This window comes from Microcebus murinus, chromosome 5, assembly GCF_040939455.1.
Source record: "Microcebus murinus isolate Inina chromosome 5, M.murinus_Inina_mat1.0, whole genome shotgun sequence".
Lineage (NCBI taxonomy): Eukaryota > Metazoa > Chordata > Mammalia > Primates > Cheirogaleidae > Microcebus > Microcebus murinus.
This window is the reverse complement of record NC_134108.1, coordinates 76,656,144-76,679,322: the sequence shown is the minus strand read 5'-3', so window position 1 is coordinate 76,679,322 and position 23,179 is coordinate 76,656,144. Positions and strand designations below refer to the sequence as shown.

The following is a 23,179-nucleotide window of genomic DNA, read 5'->3' as shown; positions in this document are numbered from 1 at the left end:
TTTATCTCTCCAGTTGACACTCATAGATCAGGTTATAAAAACAAAGGAGAACCCTGTATTAGGTTGAAAACTTCTGAAATTGCTTAATTTTTTGGTCACTACTCTGTAGTAATCAGTATGTAAGTAATTATGTAGATATATCTGTTTGAAAACATTTTTATTAACTACACATATATTTTAGAAATATAAATGGTTTAAAATGCTTGCATTATTTAAACTTTTCACATATTTTTGCACATGTTTAATGAAAGCATTTGCTATAGTCTTGCAAAGATCCTTCTATTTAAAGAAAGCTTGGATAGAATAAGAGTGGATGGCAGGAATAGCTATAGTGTTCTAGTTATATAAAAGTTGGAAGAAAGAAGTATCTTTTCTAGGTTTTAATATTAAGTCCAGCTGACCAAAAGCTAAATATTTGACAAAGCAGTGGGAGTAGGGAGATAAAACACTTGGTAACAAAGAAAATGTTTGTTTTGTCTCCGTATGTGTTAGCTCCTCTTATCCTACTAAGTAAAAGAGCTCTTTTCTGAAAATGCTTACCAGCATCATCCCTTTTCCCTTCTCTTTTATTTTTTCACCACAGATTGTAGGGTAGAAGAAAAACTCTGCTTATCATTGTCCAGTTATACTGTACTTTAGTATTTCATTATAATGGAGGGGGGGGTGATAGATGTATTAATTATTTCAAATATTAATTTATCCCCTAATCATTCAAATTTACTATAAATTTTTTCTCAGTGTATATATAATGTACTATATTTAATTTTGGAATTCATGGAAGTTGATACAGTGGAATCATGAGCTGATCTAGATGTTTAAAAAAATTTCCATCCTGTTCTCTGTGTACTTCCTGCCTGACTTCTTCCTAATTGTGCAGTAATAGATTCTCTTTGAGACCACTATATTAATTTCTTCTGCTTCCCTTCTGCGTTTTGAAAACACTTAGCTTTTAGAAGGCTCTGTGAAGCAAAGTCACTCATTGAGATAAGAAAAGCTGAAATTATTTGATTCATAAAATAAGTATTGTAATTTCTGTTTAGTCATTGTTAACCGTCAGTAACTGTGAAAGGCATGTTTTCAGGAAGTAACTCTAAAAATCAGAAATTAAGAAAAATCAAGGATGTTTCTTATTTATTCAGAATTTAAAATATTACTTGAAATATTAAACCACAGTATGGGTCCTTATTTGAGACACTTCATATTAAGTAGGAAGGTGAGTTTTCATTATCTCTAATACTTGTTTTTTGGATTGTCTTTTTAAAAAATATTTGATACTGAGAAGATATAAAATTGTTGCCCTTTAAAAAATAGCTAACCTTTATGGCATTGATTTTTATTTTAATCATTTCATCTGCTTTCAGGGATTAGGATTTTTAACATCGGTTCAGTTAGTAGGAATAAAATGTCTACAAAATATAGAAGTATTGTTTTAATTAAGAGATTAAACATTATTCAAGTTATATTTGGAAATTCTTTATGTTTACCACTATTTGATAAGTTGTGTTTTCTTCTATATTATTTCTCTGTAGATCACATATGTTAATTATATTTTAAATTTTTTTGTCATAGTATTTAAACCGAGGCTGCACTAGATACTTTGCTAACAAAGAAACCGACAAACAGATTTTACAGAACCGCAAAAGTCCTGAGGTATAGTAGACTTTTTTTCTTAAAATCTTTAATGCAAAAAAAAAAAAATCATGCCGAAAGATATATTTTTTATTTTGGAGCCCAAAGAAGATTTCCTCCTTTTAGGTTTGTATTTTAAGTATTCACTCAAGTCTCTCTCTCAGTGTAATGCTTAATACCTTTGTTGGTGTCTGCACAAGCAACAGGTTCTGGTTCTTCGTGATTGGGCCTCAATGTACTGCTCTTTTCTCATACCTACTCTCTCATACTGCTCTCTTCTCTTACCTTCCCAAGTATGAAGGTATTAAATTGACTAAAAAATATTCTCTTCTAGCATTTTTAAAACTTAGCTCATATTACTCACTTGGGATTAAGTATATGTCTTTTGTAATTTACTGTCTGCTTCAAGGCTGAAGTAAGCTTTGATGTAGACAATAACTAGATTAAACATTCTTGTGAAAGGATGCTTATATATTATGGTATTTCTCTTTAAAATATCATATTACTATCATATGAAAAGTTCTGTTTATTGATCTCACTAAATTATATTTCTAAGAGTAATTAGATATAATTATACCATTAAGTATTATTTTACAAACATTAAATCCTTAATCCAAAATTTTATAACCATTATACATTTTAATGTGCAATGTTTAGTAAGTTATATTAAGTTCTGTTTATTCAAGATGCTTAAATTATGAAATGCCAAATAAAGATTAATGATAGGGACTAGTTAATATTGCCTTTGTTAATTTTATTAAAAGATTTATATTGAGTATTTAATTTAACAAGTTTTTATTGCAGTCAGTTTTTAATGCTCCTACATGAAGAGCCAGATATTTTTGACTCCTCTTAAAATGGGTGAGATGAATTATGTCTTTAATATATTCATATAAAGGAACAGAAAGCAAATAAAATTTTCCATTACTTCAAATTCTGGGATGAGTCTACAGTTAATTTTTGTTTACTTTGACATTTTAAGTATTATTTTATTTCATTTTTTTTGAGACAGAGTCTTGCTTTGTTGCCCAGGCTAGAGTGCCATGGTGTCAGCCTACCTCACAGCAACCTCAAACTCCTAGGCTCAAGCAATCCTGCTGCCTCAGCCTCCCAAGTAGCTGGGACTACAGGCATGTGCCACCATGCCCGGCTCATTTTTTCTATTAGTTGGCCAATTAATTTCTTTCTATTTAGAGTAAGGTCTCGCTCTTGCTCAGGCTGGTCTTGAACTCCTGACCTCGAACAATCCTCCAGCCTCGGCCTCCCAGAGTGCTAGGATTACGGGCGTGAGCCACCGCGCCCAGCCTTAAGTATTATTTTAGATACACATTTCCAAATTACAAATCATAAACTTTATGTTACAGTCCTGGTTGGGACTTTAAGAAGCAACATTAATATTTATAGTCTCTTCCTTTGTCTTGCTGAGACTATATTTTTCTAAGATGTCAAAATATAAAAGTGTTCTTTTCACTAAGATACTGGAGACATTTCCTAGTGGGACATTGCAGCTGTCCTAAAGGAGAAAAAAAAGAATATAAATTTGATCTTTTGACATAGAAAAAACTGAGTAGAGAAGAAAGAAAACTGGACTTTACTCTCCAAGAGCAGTATGTACTCTCCAAAGAAGAAAATGATACTCTTTCTGATTCTAGAGTCAGCATACTTTGTCAGGACTTACATTATTTATTGAGAGAGTGTGTTGTGTGTGTTTGTATAAGTGAACAATGGATTAATATGTTTAAATTGCTTTTTATGTCTTCTTTATCAGGAGGACGAGGTGATCATTTTGACTAATTAAACTCTTTGCCTAATTATATTTGAATGTCTTTAAGCTGTGTGTATTTTTAGAAGAATGCAGTATTTTTAGTCTGCCATATAGCAAATATGTTCATTAACTTTTGATTAGAAACAGTTTTTAAATGAAGCAAGCATTCAATTGCAAGACTAAAAATTCTGCATGATGTGTGTTTTCTGTTAAATTTGGCTGCATGTGATTGTTTTGTTTTTTTTTTTGCTTCTTTTAAGAATAAAATTGAATTTTATTATCTAGACATTTTCCAGAAATTTCATACACATATAATTGAACACTTCAAAGAATTTTGTGGAAGGATAATTATAACTTTAACTGGAAAGCATTTGTTTACTGTTAAAAAAAAAACATCTTCTAGAGGCATCTTTATTGACCAATTAATTCTGATGCTATGTTCCCTAATGTTTTGACTTCTTCATACTCAAGTTCTGGAAAATTTCTAGTTTATTCTTTCCGTGTCCAGTAACTTTTATGTTACTCCTTCTAATTTCTGCAGGCCTGATTTTCTTCTTCCTTTTTTCAGAGTTTGTTATAGGTTCTAACAAATGAATACTTTAGATGTAAGTTCTTCTTTTAGGAGAGAAAACATGTTTTCTCTTCATTTTTTTTTTGAAATGTTTTAAGTAATTGCATAAATTTTTAGAGTAAGCATAATGCTTACTAATACACCTTACCTCAAATATATAGAAAAGTTAAAAAAATAATTCTCAGGCCATGAAAATTGTATCAGCCTATCTATTATTTACTATTTAATATAGGTGAAATTGATGATAGTTAACCTAAAGAAGTATTATGCTAATTGTCAGATTAAATTTTTATAACAGTTTTTACCTGTTTTTTTCTTTCTTTATTTTTAATTGACAAATAAAAATTATATATATTTATACAACACATTGGGGAACAATGTAACACCTTGATATATGTATACATTGTGGAATAATTAAATCAATTAACATATTCGTCATTACTTCAGTTGTTTTGTTTTGTTTTGTTTTGTGACAGAGTCTCTGTTGCCCAGCTAGAGTGCCGTGGCATCAACCTAGCTCACAGCAACCTGAAACTCCTAGGCTCAAGTGATCTTCCTGCCTTAGCCTCTCGAGTAGCTGAGACTACAGGCGTGCACCACCATGCCCCTGCTATTTTTTTCCTATTATAGTTGTCCCACTAATTTCTTTCTATTTTTTTAGTAGATACAGGGTCTGGCTCTTGCTCAGGCTGGTCTTGAACTTCGGACCTCAATTGATCCTCTCACCTTGGCCTCCCCAAATGCTAGGATTATAGGTGTGAGCCACCACGCCTGGCCCCTCAGTTCTTTTTGATTTGTGGATGTTAATTCTTTTCAACTCCTGATATTATTCCCTCATCACTTTATATCTTTAAGGAATATCCTAGCATTATAATACTTTATAGTGAAAATTGTAATTTAATTTAAAAACATTTAATTTCATTCTTTTAATTGAAAATTTTATTGAGATAATTGTAGATTCACATGTAGTAAGAAATAGTACACAGAGATCCTGTGAACACTTTACCTACTCATTCAGTTTTTCAATGTTAGAATGCTAAAGTTTTTCCATTGACAGATTTTATTTTTGCATGTTATATAGTGCATTAATGGACCTGTTAAATAGTTGTTTTAGTCTACTTAAATAACGTAAAGATCAGTTAATTGATGTCTTTTTATTTTGTAGTATCTTAAGGCAGGTTCCTTGAAAGATCCACTGTTAGATGACCATGGAGATTTTATTAGAATGTGCACAGCCATGAAAAAAATTGGTTTGGATGATGAAGAAAAGCTTGATCTCTTCCGGGTGGTAGCTGGTGTCTTGCACCTTGGAAATATTGATTTTGAGGAAGCCGGCAGCACTTCAGGTTTGTTTTTGTTTTGTTTTTTAAGAGGGACAAAATTAGATAGTATTTCTATCCTTTCTTTGTCATATGAAAATTGAATCTGTTTATGTGCAGGTATGTTAAAATTTTTGAGAAATTTCTAGGACATACTGTGTTACATGGTGAACCTCCCAAATGAAGGATGCTTCATTATCAGTTATTATGAGCTGTTTCAAACAAATCAGTGATACTGATGAGGAATAAACCTTTCATTTTTGAAGGATAAGTAACTGACTACCTGGGTCATATTCAGTTAAATTTTCAAACTAATATTGGACTTTTCTAATAGGTAAACAGATTAATTCTCTGTCATCTGGTAAAGTGTTTTTGAAATTTTTCTGGTTCATGGATCTAAATTTAGATCAGTTAATTAGGGCAGTTTAATATGTAAAACTCCATATACTTTATTAATGAGAAATGAAAATAAATGAACATTTTTATTTTTATCCAAATTGAAAAGAATATTTAAATGCCTGATAGCAACTTTTCAGCTCTAGTTTTTCAATCTCTATGTAAACTGTAAGACTTTGCATAATTCTAATTTGATCCAGGAATATAAGGATTGGCAAGCTATGGCCCCTGGGCTAAAGTTGGCTCACTGTCTGTTTTTGTAAGTACAATGTCATTGGAACACAGCCACACCCATTCATTTATATATTGTCTATACCAGCTTTCATGCTACAGTGGCAGAGTTCAGTGGTTGTGACAGACACCGTATGTCCTACAAAGCATAAAATATTTACTCTTTTGCCCTTTAGAAAAAAAGATTGTCAACTCCTGCATTAAGACATTATTTTAGAATTGTATACCAAGGATAAGTTAAGAAAAACCTCAGTCACATTTAAGGTGGCAGTCAATACCATGAGCTTCCTTGTCAGATCCCAGAGGCTCTCTGAGCATTTTCTAAGTGAAATAATCCAAGACAAAGGCTTTTAAGGTACAGTCCCTAGGAATAGTTTGCATGTAGGGAAGCGGCACAAAAGGAAGGAAAACAAAGAATATTAAAAAAAAAAATGTCTTATGTACAAGACCCTTCATATTCTGTGTTTCATCATAAACATCATAATATATCTAAACATCATAAATATAATGAGACAGGGGATATTATCTCCATTTTACCAGAAGTGGAACCTGTGTACAGGTTAGGTGATATATGTGGTTATTAATGAAGTTGTAGGTGTGAGAGCTGGTTCTACACTTGTCTCACTAACTCAGGCTTGTGGTAATTGTCCCTTCCAGCCCCCAGTTCACTCAAATTTGTGATCTGTGAATGAGCAGACAAAAAAAGTCTTAATGACTTTCAGATTTAATGTTCTGTGATGCTGCGAAATCAATAACAAGAGATGCAACACAGTGTAGTGGGTAAGACCACAGGCTCTTGAACCAGACTGCTTCACCATGTCCTGTTTGTGTGATCTTGGGCAAGGAACTTACTTAACTCTTTCCTCGCTGTGAACTGGGGATAATAATGGTCCCCGCCTCACGTTGTGAGAAGTAAATTAAATATTTGTAAAATGATATGAATATTTGTGCCTGGCATATAGTAATCATTATAAGTGCTTTCAATGAAAAAGTAAAATTAAAATACAAATTCCAGTTTAAAATGAAAAAAAAATTCAAGTAAAATTAGATATGTTTTTAGTATACATAAAAATTTATTAGTTTTTTAGAGGGATCAGAAAATTTATTTTGAAAGCTTAGTGACTGTTAACATACATTTCATTTGCTCTCTAGCATTGTTATATCAAGGGAGCATGTGGAAAATTCTAATGAATTAGAATCCTCAATGAATTGTCTTGCCAGCCACTTATTATAAGATCTAATTTTTCATATTTTTTCAGAGACTGGTCTATTAGTTTGTTAATTTGTCATAATAAAATGCTCATTACAATTTTCACACATTCTTTGTAGTTTTGAGGTTAGATAATCCTAGAATAAATCATTTATAAACATTAATCTTTGAAAATACTTGTAAAATGTTTATTATTTTTAATATTGTACTATAAATAAAGATAAATAATGGTTACTTTTTATATGGTGATTAGATTACTATGTACCAGCCACTATTCTAAGCACTTCACATATGTTACTTTATTATACTTCATAACCATCATATAAAAGTAGGTACAATTATTATCTAAATTTTATGGATGAGGAAACTGAGCACAGAGATAATAGGTAACTTGTTCAGAGTTGTAGTCGTGGAGGCAGATCAGCCTAGAGACCAGAACACTGTTTTTGTATGTAACACTTTAAAAACAGCCTCTATAGGGGCAAATCTATAGACATGATGTATACGTCGAGCACCCTAATCTGAAAATTTGAAATCCGAAATGGTCCAGAATTTGAAACTTTTTGAGCACAGACACCACAAGTGGAAAATTCCACATCTGACCTCACATAACAGGTCACAGTGAAAACACAGGTGCACAGCACAGTTTATTTAGCATTCCCAAGGGAAAAATGACCCTCCCAGCTCCTTTCACCTGAGACATATCTTTTCCTCACACTCCTAGGTTCCCCCAAGCAAACACAAAAGGTAATAAAATGGCACATGTACAGGCTGGATGTGTCAATGGCAGGTTCCTCACAGTACTTCCACATGCTGCCAAGACCTGTGTGCATTACTCATTGTGCTTTTTTGCTTATCCTCTGCTCTGTGGTGTAAAGATATTGTTGTAAATGTCAGGGGGGCCTGCAGATACCCCTTGGGTAACAGTGATAAGAAAAAGGAAGCATTTTTGTTTATCTGTAGCACAGAAAGTCAAGCTGTTGGAGAAACTGGACAGCAGTGTAAATGTGTATAAGGTGTATATGAACATAAATGTATTTCATGTTTAGACGTGGGTCCCATCCCATGATATCTCATTATGTATATGCAGATGTTCCAAAATCTGAAAAAATCCAAAGTCTGAAATACTTTTCGTCCCAAGCATTTCAGATAAGGGTTATTTAGCTTGCACAGATATTAGCAATTGCCTCTTCACCTTCTACTTCCTTACCTAGCAACATGAGTACATGTATATGTACACACATACACATGTACATAGACATCTATATCCAAACTGGCCTGCTAAAGTGCCTTACAACATTAGCACTGAAAATACTGCTTAATGTTTCCTAGAGTCATATGATTTTTAATGATAAGATACTGTATTTCTCTAGAGATTTAATAAATGATTATAATACATCATCAGTCTGTTTTACTTACAAAGTCATAAAAAATGAAACAGTAGCAGTTTAATATTGATGAGCTGAAAGGACTATACCATGGACTTCCCAGAGTGAGGGTCTTCTGTTGACCTTAGCAATATGGGTGTCTGTCAAGGATGGTAAAAATATAGATTTAAGAGTTACAAACAAGACTTGTCTATTTCATAGTTTTATATAAGTGAAGTATAATTTGAGGAAATGGATCTTGACAATCTGGTTTATATGACATTTATTAATTTCAAATTAAAATATATTTTCATTAGGTGGTTGTAATCTGAAGAATAAATCTGCTCAGTCTTTGGAATACTGTGCTGAGTTACTGGGTTTGGACCAAGATGATCTTCGAGTAAGTTTAACCACACGAGTCATGCTGACAACAGCAGGGGGCACCAAAGGAACAGTTATAAAGTAAGTTCCTTAACTCATTGCTCTGCAAAAATTCTGCCTTGCAGTTTGTCAAGGAAAAATCTTTTTTTTTTTTGAGAACACTGAGATTTAAAGTTGATCTTTATGTGTAATTCATTCTTTTCATTTATAATGTTCTAAAACCTGTGCTTGATAGATCAAAATTCTTGCATCTTACTATAGTAATCCACCATATAAATAGGGTTTAGCATAGCTTTTAAAGTTGTTCCTTACAGATATTCTAGATGGCATAAATCTGGAATTTATATGGGAAGAGAGAGATTTACTTTTGTACAACTATGAAAATAGGAGCTGATACTGTAAATCAATATCTAACTGTCTTAGGCAACAGATCATTTTGCTTCAAAGTGATTTTCCCATGCAAATGGTGTGTACTACAACTTTTATTAAGCAGAACTCACTTAAGCAAAATAGCAAATGAAACTTCCATTACCTTTAGGATTCTTCAGTTAGAAGAATCTTGCACATGATAAGAAAATAAGGGCCTAGCCAAGATTTTTAAAATCAGTAGCTGTGAAATTCTAGATTGTACCTGGGTGTATGTATACTTTTGGCTCAATATCCTATATTTTATGTATTTTTGGTTTTGGTACTGTAGAATAAAATTGGTACTCAGGTTTACCATTCTGAAGCACCACAAGATCTTCATAGGGAGTGGGGGGGGGATGGTCAGATCCTCTCTACCTGGCTAAATAAGATAGGCAGTAAGCTCTAATGACATGTATCAGAAAAATTTTCTATAAAGTAAAACTAAGATTTTTTTTGAAAAGCTTTTAGCCACTCAGAAAATTGGGTACCTCTTATACTTTTTGAAACATTAGCAGGATATGCTTAACCAGATTCTTTGCTAAGCTAATTCAAAATTATTCTTATTATAAAGCAAAACTCTGGAAGGAGTTTGTAGAGCAGTATCCTACAGTTGCTTGGTTCCTTAGAGATATGTCTGGGGCCCAAGGGAAGGTCCATAAAGGTTCCAGGTGGGTGGTCCTCAGGTATTGTTTTCTCCATGTCCCCATTTCTGCTTTGTTGCAAAGTGTTTGTTTTATGCATTCAATGGACAGGGTGCCTGCATAAAATTCACTTTAGGAAAGGATTCCATTATAGGAAATAATAAGTTGGAAATGCACTATTTAGGGAGAATTCAAGTATCAGGCTGACCTGAATGTCTTTCAAGGCTACTTCCAAATTTGACCTTTTTTTGGGTGCTTTCATAGTGCTCTATGCTTATCTTTGTTGTAGCATTTAGCATGGTGCTTGGAAATTTCGTTTTATGCCAGTCTCTCTTCATCAGAGTATAATTTTCTTGAGTGCAATGGGTATGTATTTGTACTTGCAACATCTAATACTGTTACACTATGCAGTTATTTATATTAAAAAGTAGAGTTGGATAGTTCACATTTTAAGATGTAAACGTTTTTTCCCAAACAATCTAAAGAAGTTACCAGACTTTAAAGTTATCCTGAATTAAACAAAACTTCTTTTGCATTTAAATAAAATCAAAAAGAAGATTATTTGCCGAGGCCAGGTGCAGTGGCTCACGCCTGTAATCCTATCACTCTGGGAGGCCGAGGCAGGCGGATGGCTCGAGGACAGGAGTTTGAAACCAGCCTGAGCAAGAGCGAGACCCTGTCTTTACTATAAATAGAAAGAAATTAATTGGCCAACTAATGTATATAGAAAAAATTAGCCAGGCATGGTGGTGCATGCCTGTAGTCCCAGCTACGTGGGAGGCTGAGGCAGCAGGATCACTTGAGCCCAGGAGTTTGAGGTTGCTGTGAGCTAGGCTGATGCCATGGCACTCACTCTAGCCTGGGCAACAAAGTGAGACTCTGTCTCAAAAAAAAAAAAAAAAAAAAAAGGTTATTTGCCCAGATAATTTTTTCTATATTCAGCATATAAAGTGAAGCATAAATTAAGGTTAAAATGATTTTTTAAGCCTAAAGTTCTTTTACCTAATAATAGATTTTCAATCTAATTTTAGTTAACTCCTTTAGTTCTTCTCTTGTAGTTTTCTACTTAGCTGTGTTTATATGTGCCTGTTCACACATGACCCTGGGTAACTATTTATTTTATTTTCACAATGAATATATGCAAATATACTTTGACCTTGGGTCTGGCATTATTTTTACAGTATACACTATCATAAAGAAATTTTACTGGCATAATCTTCTTTTACAGGGTACCTCTGAAAGTGGAGCAAGCAAACAATGCTCGTGATGCCTTGGCAAAGACAGTCTACAGCCATCTTTTTGATCATGTAGTGAACAGAGTAAATCAGTGTTTTCCTTTTGAAACATCATCCTATTTTATTGGAGTCCTAGATATTGCGGGGTTTGGTAAGTATAATTTCTTTTATGAGTTTATATTACTTTGGTGTTTTTTCAAGCATGTTAAATTCAAAAACCCTTTTCACTCTGTAATACCTTTCACTTGATGTATTTTCAATTATATATCCATACCTGCATTTTATAATATGACTTAAATAGGAAGCCAGTGCTTTAAAAAAACAAAGGAAAGACTCATGGGGGTTAGTTTCGGTCACACTAATGCTAAAATTAAAACATGTTGATTGAAATTACTAAGTTAAGGGTATCACTATACTCTTAAATGAGTTCAACTAAATAAAAGTAAAGCTCTTGAGTGTTATCAATAAAGATAATAAGGTTGCCAGGTATGGTGGCTCACACCTGTGATCCTAGCTACTCAGAAGGTTGAGGCAGGAAGATTGCTTAAGCCCAGGAGTTTTAGGCTGCAGTGAACTATGATCATGCCACTGTACTCCAGTCTGGGTGGCAGAGTGAGACCTGGTCTCTTAAAAAAAAAAAGATAAGGTCAGTAACGAAATACAGATAATCAATAAGTATAATAAAGTCACTAAAACCATCAACTAACATGTAGAGCTGGGTATACGTTGACTTAACATATAGGCCAAAAAACTTCATGACTGTGTAAAACTTCTTCACTACTATTTTCAACAAATAGCTGTTTTCAATTAATTTTCCATCTAATGAATAAAATATCAAGATAAATAGTTGAGAACAACTGTAGAGGTATTCAACCAGAAATTAAATGGGTCACCAGCTTCTTAATGTTGCTTTGTTCTGAATGACTGTGTTGTAAAAATCTTGGACGTAAATCCAGTGGGATTTGCATTGGTCTTTATCAATGTGTGCATACTTTCTGGCTATGAAGAAGTGGTATCATCCTCCTTCCTGGTTTGTTTGCCTTTCCCAAGGGAAGGTATAAGTGTTTATGTTTTGGGAGAGACAGAGTTTTCCTTTTGATGTGATATATATTTTAAAATTTACAATAAATCATTACCTTTGGTTCAAAGGTAGAGAAACACTCATCACTAACTTAAGATTTTACAATCTATATACATTTGTTTCCTGGTCTGTGCTAGTTTTAGCATAACGTACCTAACGTACGTATACACAGAATCATAAAATTTTAGAGCAATATAGATCTTTTACAGCATGTAATATAATCTCCTGATTTTAGAAATAAATTAGTATCCATAGCATTTTTGATAACTGTAATTTTACAGATTATGTGGAAAAAAGTTTTCTAAAGCACTTGCATTTTAAGTCATTTTTGTGTTTTAGATTGTTTTACTGCCTGTGCTTTAAAAGGTTATTATAAGTAGCTTACATTTTATAGTTTTTGCTATATAATATTTATCTCATGCAACAAACATCTTTTTTGTCAATTGAAGCAGAGTATTTTTAATACTTAATTTTAATGCCCCTCAAATTTTTTTTTTTTTTTTTTTTTTTGAGACAGAGTCTCACTTTGTTGCCCAGGCTAGAGTGAGTGCTGTGGCGTCAGCCTAGCTCACAGCAACCTCAAACTCCTGGGCTCAAGCGATCCTTCTGTCTCAGCCTCCCATGTAGCTGGGACTACAGGCATGAGCCACCATGCCCGGCTAATTTTTTCTATATATATTAGTTGGCCAATTAGTTTCTTTCTATTTATAGTAGAGACGGGGTCTCGCTCTTGCTCAGGCTGGTTTCGAACTCCCGACCTCGAGCAATCCGCCCGCCTCGGCCTCCCAGAGAGCTAGGATTACAGGCGTGAGCCACCGCGCCCGGCCTGCCCCTCAAATTTAATGTCTCGAAATAAGAACATTTGGAAAGTGTAGAACAATTAATATTTTTGACCTAATTTAAAAAATAAGCTATTAATACAACATTTTATCTATGATAAAATTATATGAAATTGATCTGATAATGATTCTTGGTTCTGGTTTATGTTTTCAGAGTACTTTGAACATAACAGTTTTGAACAGTTTTGCATCAACTATTGCAATGAAAAACTTCAACAATTTTTTAATGAAAGGATTCTGAAGGAGGTAATTGCCATTATACTTTAAACTTAAGATCTGTGTTAGGCTGTTTTAAATTTCAAGGAGGAGAGACATGCTGCAGTTACCATGATTGATGGGTTTTGATGAGGTGATGGGGTACAAAGGATGGCGGCCCAGGAAACCTGGGAAGCCCAGCAGGAGCCCCTGGGCACATCAGAAGTATTAATGGTTCAGCTGAAGCTTAGGGACCCGATAAAAATACTAATTGGTGCCTCCTCAAAAGTGAACATCTGTTGTTTATTATACTAGTGGTTTTTACTAGACTAGAAGTTCTCTTTGTTTATTTTTCTAATTCTGTTGTCTCTACTCTGCCACTGCCAAACAATTTTCTACTTCCATCCTTGTCCTTGGGGTCTCCTGCCCTTCTTTCAATTCCCTTCTACTGCTTGCTTGCCTTTTCTCTATGTATAGTGGCAAAGCCACCAGGGGAGGAGATTCCATTGTGCCATTGGCCTGGAGTGCCTCTGGGCAGTACTTTCCCTGCAGGGGTACCTTGTGGGCTGTACTCTGTGAACAGCCAGCCTGTGAATGGTTTGCCTTTGGCCAGGCACCATCTCTGATCTAGTAAGAAACTTCCTGCCACTACTCATGGTAAATAACTGTGAAGGTAGCTTTGAATTGGTTTATTTATGATTAGGCTCACAATTTTTTCCCTGAATTTGGATTCTCTGCTATTTTCTACCAAGACCCTTAACTTTCTTTTCGTTGTATTATTTGAGATATGTTTTATTGAATGAGATAGTAGAGTTAAAAGGACCTGAGAGGTCTAGTCCAGCCCCTTATTTTACAGATAAAGAAATTAATTCCCAGAGCATTTTAGTAACTTCTGCCAGTCTGAGCCCCCCTTTTCTGTTTGCTGGCCCATAACACTGTACTTTCTTCATATTAGCACTGCTGTATTCTAAGTTCTTTCTTCCCCTGTATCTGGGCTGAAATGTGCAATATTTTTTTCCTGTTCCCATCCCACCTATCTTTCCCCACATTTTTATGATGTCTATGTCTTTACAGGCTTCCCAGCACATTCCAGCTTTTGTATATTTTACTTATATGCTACAGTTAAATGAATTCTGGCATAAACAAAAGATAAAACAAGTACTTATCAGGAAGGTAGTTTCTTTAAAAATGTTTTATCCAGTCACATTAGTTCTTCCATTATCATGTGAAATTTTACATGTATGTCTTTCATTTAACATGACTTAATCCTTCCCTTCCACACCAACCCAGCAAGAAGCTTTATCTAGAGACTTTATAAGGAGGAGACAGTACCTTGATTTATGTTTACTTTTATGACATCTTTTAAAATATGAATTTCAAATTCAGATTGAGTTAAAGTGGACAGTGCCTTCTAGAATGTTGGAAACCTTATTTCGTATATCTTGTGGGAAGAAATATTTAAACATTCAGGAAATAATGTTAAAACACATTACCTTAAGCTCATTGCATAGTGTACTCATCTGTGATAAAAATCTTTAAAAAAATTTTTTAAGAACATACTAGAATTACATCTAAGGACTCAGCTTTGATTTGTATGTTATTCTTCTAAATTATACTTATTTTTCCCATTTGATGTATACCTCATATATTATATCACTGTGTTAAGTATTAAGCCCATTTGTAGTTAATTGCTATTTCCTTGATTTTAGTGCCTGTCTGCAAATGTTCAGAATCTGTTCCATCTCTAGAAAACTATTCAGGGCTATACTAGCTGTTATATACCTTTACATTTTAATTAATAAATGTTACGATAAGAAATAGCACAAAACATTGTGTCTATTTCATATCATGCAGTATTTCCATAGCTATGATTATGATTATTTCATTTTTAGGAACAAGAACTCTATCAAAAAGAAGGTTTAGGTGTTAATGAAGTGCATTATGTGGATAATCAGGACTGTATAGGTATGTATTTTTTTACTCTATCTTTGAGAAATAAGGGAAGATCTAGTGAATACATATACTAGTGATTTTTCTGTGCTCTGTGATTGACATTACTAGTTATAGGACTTGAAACTCATATTTGAAAGAGCTTTACTTGTGTGGTACTGCTTAGAAGTTACTTTTCCTACCAAGACATCAAATTTAGCTTTGTTGCAAGTTTTTTAAAGTCTCCTCTATTTATCGTGGTGGGTTTGTTTCTACTTAAGTAGATAACATGTGAATTATTTAAGAGGGAAACTCAATTGCTTAGGCAGCAAAGGGGATTTATCATCTTACACGAGGGAGTCCATAGTTAGCACAGGCTCCAGGCAAGCTGTATCCGGGTTTGGCTGTGGTTTTCTGCAGTTCTCTTGGTTCTGCTCTCCTCTGTGCATTGGCAGCACTCTCTGACTGGTTGCAGGTGGGCTCAGAAGTTCCACGTGTCACATCCAGATAATACTGTGCAGCAATAGAACAGCAGAGCTCTTTTCTCTGTTTTAGCAGTGAAGAAACTTTTCCCTGAAATTCACACTCCCCTCACCCCCAGTTAGCTTTCAGTCTCATTTTTCTTTCCATCCCATCTCAAAAATAAATTGTTGAACAAGCCTTGTTTTCAAAACTCAATTTGACAATCTAGTTATTAACTCATGTGCTAGATTTGGACAAGATAATATAATGCTGATATTAGTTTACTTTTCAAAGCACTTTCACATCCCACTCAGTCTACTCAGCATTCCCTTAACATGCTGTACCCTTTCTCGCCTGTGTCTTTGACTGCGTGGTTTGATATCTTCTCTGGAACTTCTCCCTTTCCATTTATCTTGTAGTCCACTTCTACCTCCTTCTAAATCTATCAGAATACTCACATTTATAGCTTAGTTCAACATTCCCTTCCATCACTATTACTAATTGCCCAACAAACATCATTTTTTGAGCAATGCAGTTAGACTCTTCATTTCTATTCCTAAGGCTCTGTCCTACTCAACATTTCTTACATATTGTGTTTAAAAGCAGTTTACATTTTACATATATTTTGAACAGGCAGAAAATGTAAACGAATGAATGGAAAGAACATAAAGCTGTTATTGAGACATTTTGCTTGAAAGCATTTAGATCAGTTCCTAAAAGTATTATTAAGAAGCTATGCGTGCAGAAGCTTCTGTATTTTTACTTCACTTTGCATACAGATGTCATCTGGAAAAGGAGGATTTGTCTGGTTCTTTAGCTTCTTATCCTAGTTTACAAATGGAATGGTTATTATATTAGTTGCCCTCTTTATGACTTGTTTTTCTAAAACATATAAAACCTATACTAAATATATGGTATTGCTTTCTAATAAATGTCCAGATTTGAAATAAAAATCCATCTGTTCTCTATAGCTTTTGAGAGAATACTTACAGAATTATGTTATGTTGTTTTTGATCAGTCCTTGCAATCTGTGATCATTAAATTGTTCACATATCTGAAATTGTTATTTTTACCTTACTGTGAATATTTCTATTGTTTGAAATAGATTTAATTGAAGCAAAATTAGTGGGAATACTGGATATTTTGGATGAAGAAAATCGCCTTCCCCAGCCAAGTGATCAACACTTTACATCTGCAGTTCACCAAAAGCACAAGGATCATTTCCGACTCACGGTGAGTTTGCCATTCTAAAATTGAGACTCTGTACTAGGAAAAGAAATCGTTAAAAAGATACACTAAACATTAGATATTGTTAGGTAATTAGAATCATAAATTTTGTAGGGTTTAGAGAGCAACTATATTATATCCAGCACAGCAACTAATATAGATGGGCATTTAGTTTATATATGTTTTTGGTGATAATGATCTGTGTAATTAAGGCCCTTGTCTCTGGATGAAAAGTACATTTCACCTGTCTAAGATTAACAAAGAGATTTACCTGCTTTATTCATGTTCTCCCTTTTGAGCTAAGTGACTATAAGTTGCTTTGTTTTGTATCATGTGACTTTGATCATGTTCTAGGAGTTAGTACCTAAAGTCGCAAGCAGCCATTTGTGTACTTGTAAGACCAGCAGTGAAGGTTGTGGCTTAGAACTCGTTTTTTTTTTTTGTTTTTTTTTTTTTGAGACAGAGTCTCACTTTGTTGCCCAGGCTAGAGTGAGTGCCATGGTGTCAGCCTAGCTCACAGCAGCCTCAAACTCCTGGGCTCAAGTGATCCTCCTGCCTCAGCCTCCCGAGTAGCTGGGACTACAGGCATGTGCCACCATGCTAATTTTTTCTATATACATTAGTTGGCCAATTAATTTCTTTCTATTTATAGTAGAGACGGGGTTTCGCTCTTGCTCAGGGTGGTTTTGAACCCCTGACCTTGAGCAATCCGCCCGCCTCGGCCTCCCAGAGTGCTAGGATTACAGGCGTGAGCCACCGCACCCGCCTGGCTTAGAACTCTTGACTGGTGAAGCAATGCATATTCGATACTGGTCAGCCAATTCATTTTAATCCTCTTTCCTAGGGAATTCTGAATGGAAAATATACTCAGAGAAGGAAATAGGAGCTGAAGCAATAGAAGGATTAGGTGGACTAAAGAGAAAAACAGACATGGAGAACAGTAGAAATAAATGCGAGGTGTACTCTGCAAGGGCCAGAAGATCTGGTTCCTGAGCCACCTGAATCTTTGTAGTAGTGACAAGTAGAGCTGTTCTCCATGAGGCTGGACTTGTGTGGCTATTGAGGTGGTCCCTGTGTTCACCTAATTCTGTTTGTCTTTTCATTTAGCCATTATCATCTGAGGTAATACAAGCACATCTTCATCTTTGGGTCCAGAAAAAGCCTGACTAGCACAGAGAAATACAGATGTTACTTTCAACCACAAAGATAGTACAGCCTCATTTCATAGATAAGAACAACAATGAAAAAAAAAAAAGGAGAGAGAAAAAGTAAAGCTGTTTAGTTGCTTAGTGGAATTAGGGCGCTATCAGGCAACCCATCCCATACTGTATATTATTTTGAGATTGTAACATAGTATAATGATCATTGCTTTGATGAATCCAGGAGCTTGAGTGAATGGTAACAAATATTTTTATTTCCATTCATCCTTAACAAAAGCAGTGGTAAATAGAGTAAATGTATTTACCTGAGTAGCTGATGTAATTGTGTTAACCTTCCCTAGGGACTGAAGTCCCGCAACTCACTGCTGTACTGACTTGAAGTTCTTCTATGTCTTTAATTATTTCTTGTACTGTGGAGCCTGTTTCTGTTACCTCAGTGGACATAAAAAAAAAAATATGTATTCCTCAACAAAACTTGCTAAATTAAAGATATGTATATAGTCCTGTTTATTCACAGCTCACTGGTCTTTGTTATGACCAGCCTGTGGATGCATGGTTACCTTTACCAAGGTTACTGATCGCTAGTTAACAAAATTATGACCAGCATCTCAGGGGCATATAACTCAAAGGTTAGCAAACATCAGGAATGGGCTTTGGCTGCTTTTCTCAAATGAGAACTAGAGTAAAGCAGTAAGTCCTGATTTATATGGGCCATTGCTATTATTGTATATTTTTGAAAATAAATATAATAACTATTTATTGAACACTTATATGTGCCAGGCACTGTTCTAATACTTTTACTTGAATTATGTCATTTAATCCTATTAGTGTCCCCATGCTCCAGATGAGCAAACATATAAGGAGAGGTTGAATGACATACCCAGTATGGCATGTGAAAATGAGTGGGTTTGGCTGCAGAGCCAGATGGTGGGTTTGGCTCTGACTCATTTTCTTCGTTTAGTTTCCTCATTTTTGAATGAGATTACGTTTCTTAACTTTTGGTTATTTGGAGGGTCAGATATGATCTTGTATGTGAAAGCATTTTGGAAACTTTAAATATGATACAAATATAAGATATTATAATTAAATGGTATAACCCTAAAATGGTTTAGTTTTCTTGAAATAGATTCAGGCTCATAGTGTAAATCTATTAGGACATATGGTCTGAAACACTGGGAGAGGCCCTATGCTGATTTCAGGTATTTACATGGCTGCACATGGGAATCACGTGCTATAAATGGCATGGGCTTTGGGAGATTCAAAAAACTGTCGAGGTGATTCTAATACAGCATCAAGGTCAGAACCACTGCTTTAGAAATAAATAGGAGGGTAACTTTATGAAATGCCAGCTATATTTTGCACGTGCTTTTAAATAGTGGGCTTTGAGGGTCTGTGTGTGTATTTTGTTTCAACACCTATTTTCTTTCCTAAGAGATTATACCAAATATCTGCTAGATTTCACTGATACTTTAAGGCAGGGGTCCTCAAAATTTTTAAACAGGGGGCCAGTTCATTGTCCCTCAGACCATTGGAGGGCTGGACTACAGTTTTAAAAAAACTATGAACAAATTCCTGTGCACAACGCACATATCTTATTTTGACGTAAAAAAAAAAAAACGGCCAGAGACACCCACGTGTGTCCCGAGGGCCATAGTTTGCGGACGCCTGCTTTAAGGCATCCTCGATGCTTAAAAAGCAGTACAGTTGTGGAATGTATGAAATTTCCTTTATACTTTTAAGTATTTTATATCTCAGATGTTTTCTAAAGGAAGATTATGTAATATATTTTTGACACCTTAATAACTCATGTATGTACTGTTTTTCAGATTCCCAGAAAATCTAAACTGGCAATTCATAGGAACATCAGAGATGATGAAGGCTTCATTATCAGGCATTTTGCAGGGGCAGTATGCTATGAAACAGTGAGTATAATTTTTATAAGGAGAAAACCATTTAACGTTGAAGCTGCACTGTACAATATGATAGCTTCTGGCCTCATGTGGCTGTTTAAATTTAAATTAAATGAAATTAAAAATTCGCTTCTTCAGTACACTAGCCATAATTAAAAGTGCTTAATATCCACATTGACTAGTGGCAACTGAATTGGACAGTGCAGATATAGAACATTTCTATCATCACAGAAAGTTCTATTGGACAGAGCTACATTAAGGGACATTATTGTAAGAGAGACTGAAACATTCTTGTCTAACTTATTTTTCAGACCCAGTTTGTGGAGAAAAACAATGATGCTTTACATATGTCTCTTGAATCCTTAATATGCGAATCCCGGGATAAGTTTATTCGGGAATTGTTTGAATCATCCACAAATAACAACAAAGATACTAAACAAAAAGCAGGGAAACTTAGCTTCATCAGCGTGGGAAACAAGTTCAAGGTATTTGTGTTAGATAAATTATTTGCATTTTTTACTGCATTTAAAATGAAATATATTGTTTTATTTTCTAAAGTGGTTAATGTAGATCACTGTCAGCAATCCCACAAGTGAAGTTCAATAGCAGACCCTGCATTGTTGATATTTATATGTAAAATATCATAATGTAGGCCTAATAATTGAACATACAGAAAAGCTTGCAGTTTTCTGAATGTGTTCTTTCTTGGTTCTTAACATATCTGGTTGCTTCTCCTAATGTTCTTGCTTCTGTATACTGTCTGGTTGACCTTCAAACCTTCTCTTTCCCATGTGTTTTCTGTTTCCTTCCTCATTCAGCAGTTTTGTTTTGGCTGGAGTAGTCCAGCTCGGGATGGCTAGAGAGGACTAGTTGAGTTGAGAGGAAAAGCAGGCACAGCCAGGGGCTTCAGGTAAATGATCACCTTCATGGACTCCTGTTTATAAAGTGGCTGCCATGCTAAAAAGGGCCCATCTCAAGTTAATGATTCAGTTTGTAATTCGTTTTCAATGTGTTTCTCTCACAGTGGCATTATGGGTGTGCATATTACACTAAAATTTGATTGAAGCTTTTAATAACTTCTGTAAAAAATAAGTGCTTGGATGTGGCAAACTCTTTAAATTACTTATTTAACATTGAAGAATATTTCATTTGTTTTATTGATTTTTGGATCAGGGATTTATTCTTTGAGCTCTGACAAGGAATGTTAACAAGGTGTGTCTTAGAAATGGAACACTACTAATAGTTACTAATTGTTGAATATTTATCATAGGAAAAATAATTCAAAAAATTACAAGTTTAATGAACAACAAACTATCATACATAGAACAAAGAAATAGAATTAATTTATCTCATCTACATTTCCACAACATATTATTATTATATTTACAATAAAACTCTACATTTGTCTTTCATTATATGTATGAAAATATTGAAAATGATATAATTAGGAACAATATTTAAGTATCAGGATATTGTGATACTGATAGTATGAGCCTCCTCAAATCCCTTTGGATTGAAATGGGCTCTAAATAATTAACTTGATAAAATCGTGTTTATGAAAGTTAGGTTTTTTTTAATGCCTAAACATAAATATAGAGGAAAGCTCATAATACATTTTTGGGTAACCGAATAAAAAGCCTTGAATTTTGTTATAAGTTGTATTAATTGTGAGTTCCTAATTCTCTCAGTGAGCAATTTATTCCCTTATTTGGCTATTCTTTAATTTCTTAATAGGCATTTGATAACATTGGTTTTAAAATAGTATATTAACCTCTATGAAATGGCTATCATTCATGAAGTATTTTCCTACTGTAATATTATAGTAGTATTGTTGATAAGAACAATACTTGAAATTTTAGACAATATTAATAAGAAAAATTCTTAAAATTCTTCTTTGGTTTAAATAATCTTTTATGTTGAGCCTTGAAATGCCTTATAATTGCTTATATATAATAAGATGTATTTTTTACCTTAGACTACTGAAAGCTATAACTGAGTGATACTAAAAACATTTCACATGTTTTTCTCTGAGATACTTTGAAATGAAATATTAATAGTGCTCTTAATTTTAAATATGGCAGAATAGCTCATTAAATTAAGTTTGAATTATGTAAGGCGATAAGAACAAAACTGGCTACCATTTATAGTAATACTTCAGTTATCCAACATCAATGGGGACCAAAAATTTTCCACTGAAATGTACTTTTTCAGGTTATTGAAACATAAACCTTTTACTGTTAACGTTTTAGAAAAAGTTATCCCTTTTGATGGTAGTCTTATCTTATTATAAACATGAATATTTTAATGCTTTAAGATTAAAATACCAATGAAGCATAAGTTGCATAAGGTGTATGCCCTTATGCCTTATGGTCCTTGACTGCTGTTTTTTGATAATTGATTTTCTTCCGTTTTTTCTCAGCTGTAGTTTACTTTTGCTGCGTCTAGTCTTTTGACTTTATCTCCCTTTTTTTTTTTTTTTTTTTTTGAGAACACTGTGCTTAGTCTGTGGATTAAGGAGCATGGACTGTGTGACAGTTGTTTTCTTTCCAAATTAGTGGCTCTTATACTTGCTTTTCAGTTTTGTGATGGTCCAGATTGACTGTCAGAACTCTGTTAACCACATAAGTAGAGTATGACTGTATTTCCTTAATTCAGTGACAGATTTATTCCATTTTAATAACTTAAACTTCTCAGTATATATGAAATATACCATAGTGGTATCACAGATGGAAGAATGAAACTTGGTGTCAGGCTTATGTTGGAATCATGGCTTTGCCATTAGTAGCTCCAGTAATCTTGGGCAAGTTATTTATCTCCATGGACCTCAGTGCTTTTATCTGTAAAATGAAGCTAATATGTCCTTAATCAGGATTGGTTTGTTTTATCCTTAATTAGGATTAAACATGATAATGCCTGTGAAAAGCTTTGAGTAGTGCTTAACTCATAGAAAGTGTTCAGTAAAGTCTGCCTATTATTCATTATAGCTATGATTAATACAATATGTTAATTTAAGAATTAACATTTTAATTTGTCTTTTGTAAGTGGTATAATCATCTCACTATAAAATTCAGGTATAAGAATTTTACATAATTAATTTACTTTGCAGAGTAGTAAAGCGAATAAGTGAATTTAGGTACTGAACCAGAATAAAATTATGATCAATATTATAAAAACAAGAAAGCACAGTAACTTGTAATGTTCATTGTCAATTTTTTTTAGAAAA

At 34.0% G+C, this 23,179-nt stretch overlaps 1 protein-coding gene across 7 annotated transcripts in view; it reads left to right on the top strand.

Moving 5' to 3' along the window:
- The window catches only part of MYO6 (myosin VI), a 146,156-nt gene that overhangs the window by 84,240 nt on the left and 38,737 nt on the right, over positions 1-23,179 (top strand). For 6 of the 7 annotated variants that reach the window (XM_012743150.3, XM_012743149.3, XM_012743148.3 and 3 more), the window contains exons 10-18: positions 1,570-1,650; positions 5,131-5,311; positions 8,806-8,950; positions 11,147-11,304; positions 13,228-13,319; positions 15,161-15,233; positions 16,765-16,892; positions 19,873-19,968; positions 20,268-20,441. In XM_012743150.3, the coding sequence (XP_012598604.1) occupies positions 1,570-1,650; positions 5,131-5,311; positions 8,806-8,950; positions 11,147-11,304; positions 13,228-13,319; positions 15,161-15,233; positions 16,765-16,892; positions 19,873-19,968; positions 20,268-20,441 (1,128 nt within the window). Of the gene's footprint in view, positions 1-1,569; positions 1,651-5,130; positions 5,312-8,805; positions 8,951-11,146; positions 11,305-13,227; positions 13,320-15,160; positions 15,234-16,764; positions 16,893-19,872; positions 19,969-20,267; positions 20,442-20,774; positions 20,867-23,179 lie in introns of all 7 variants that reach the window. The other variant, XR_012919306.1, reaches the window with a different exon arrangement.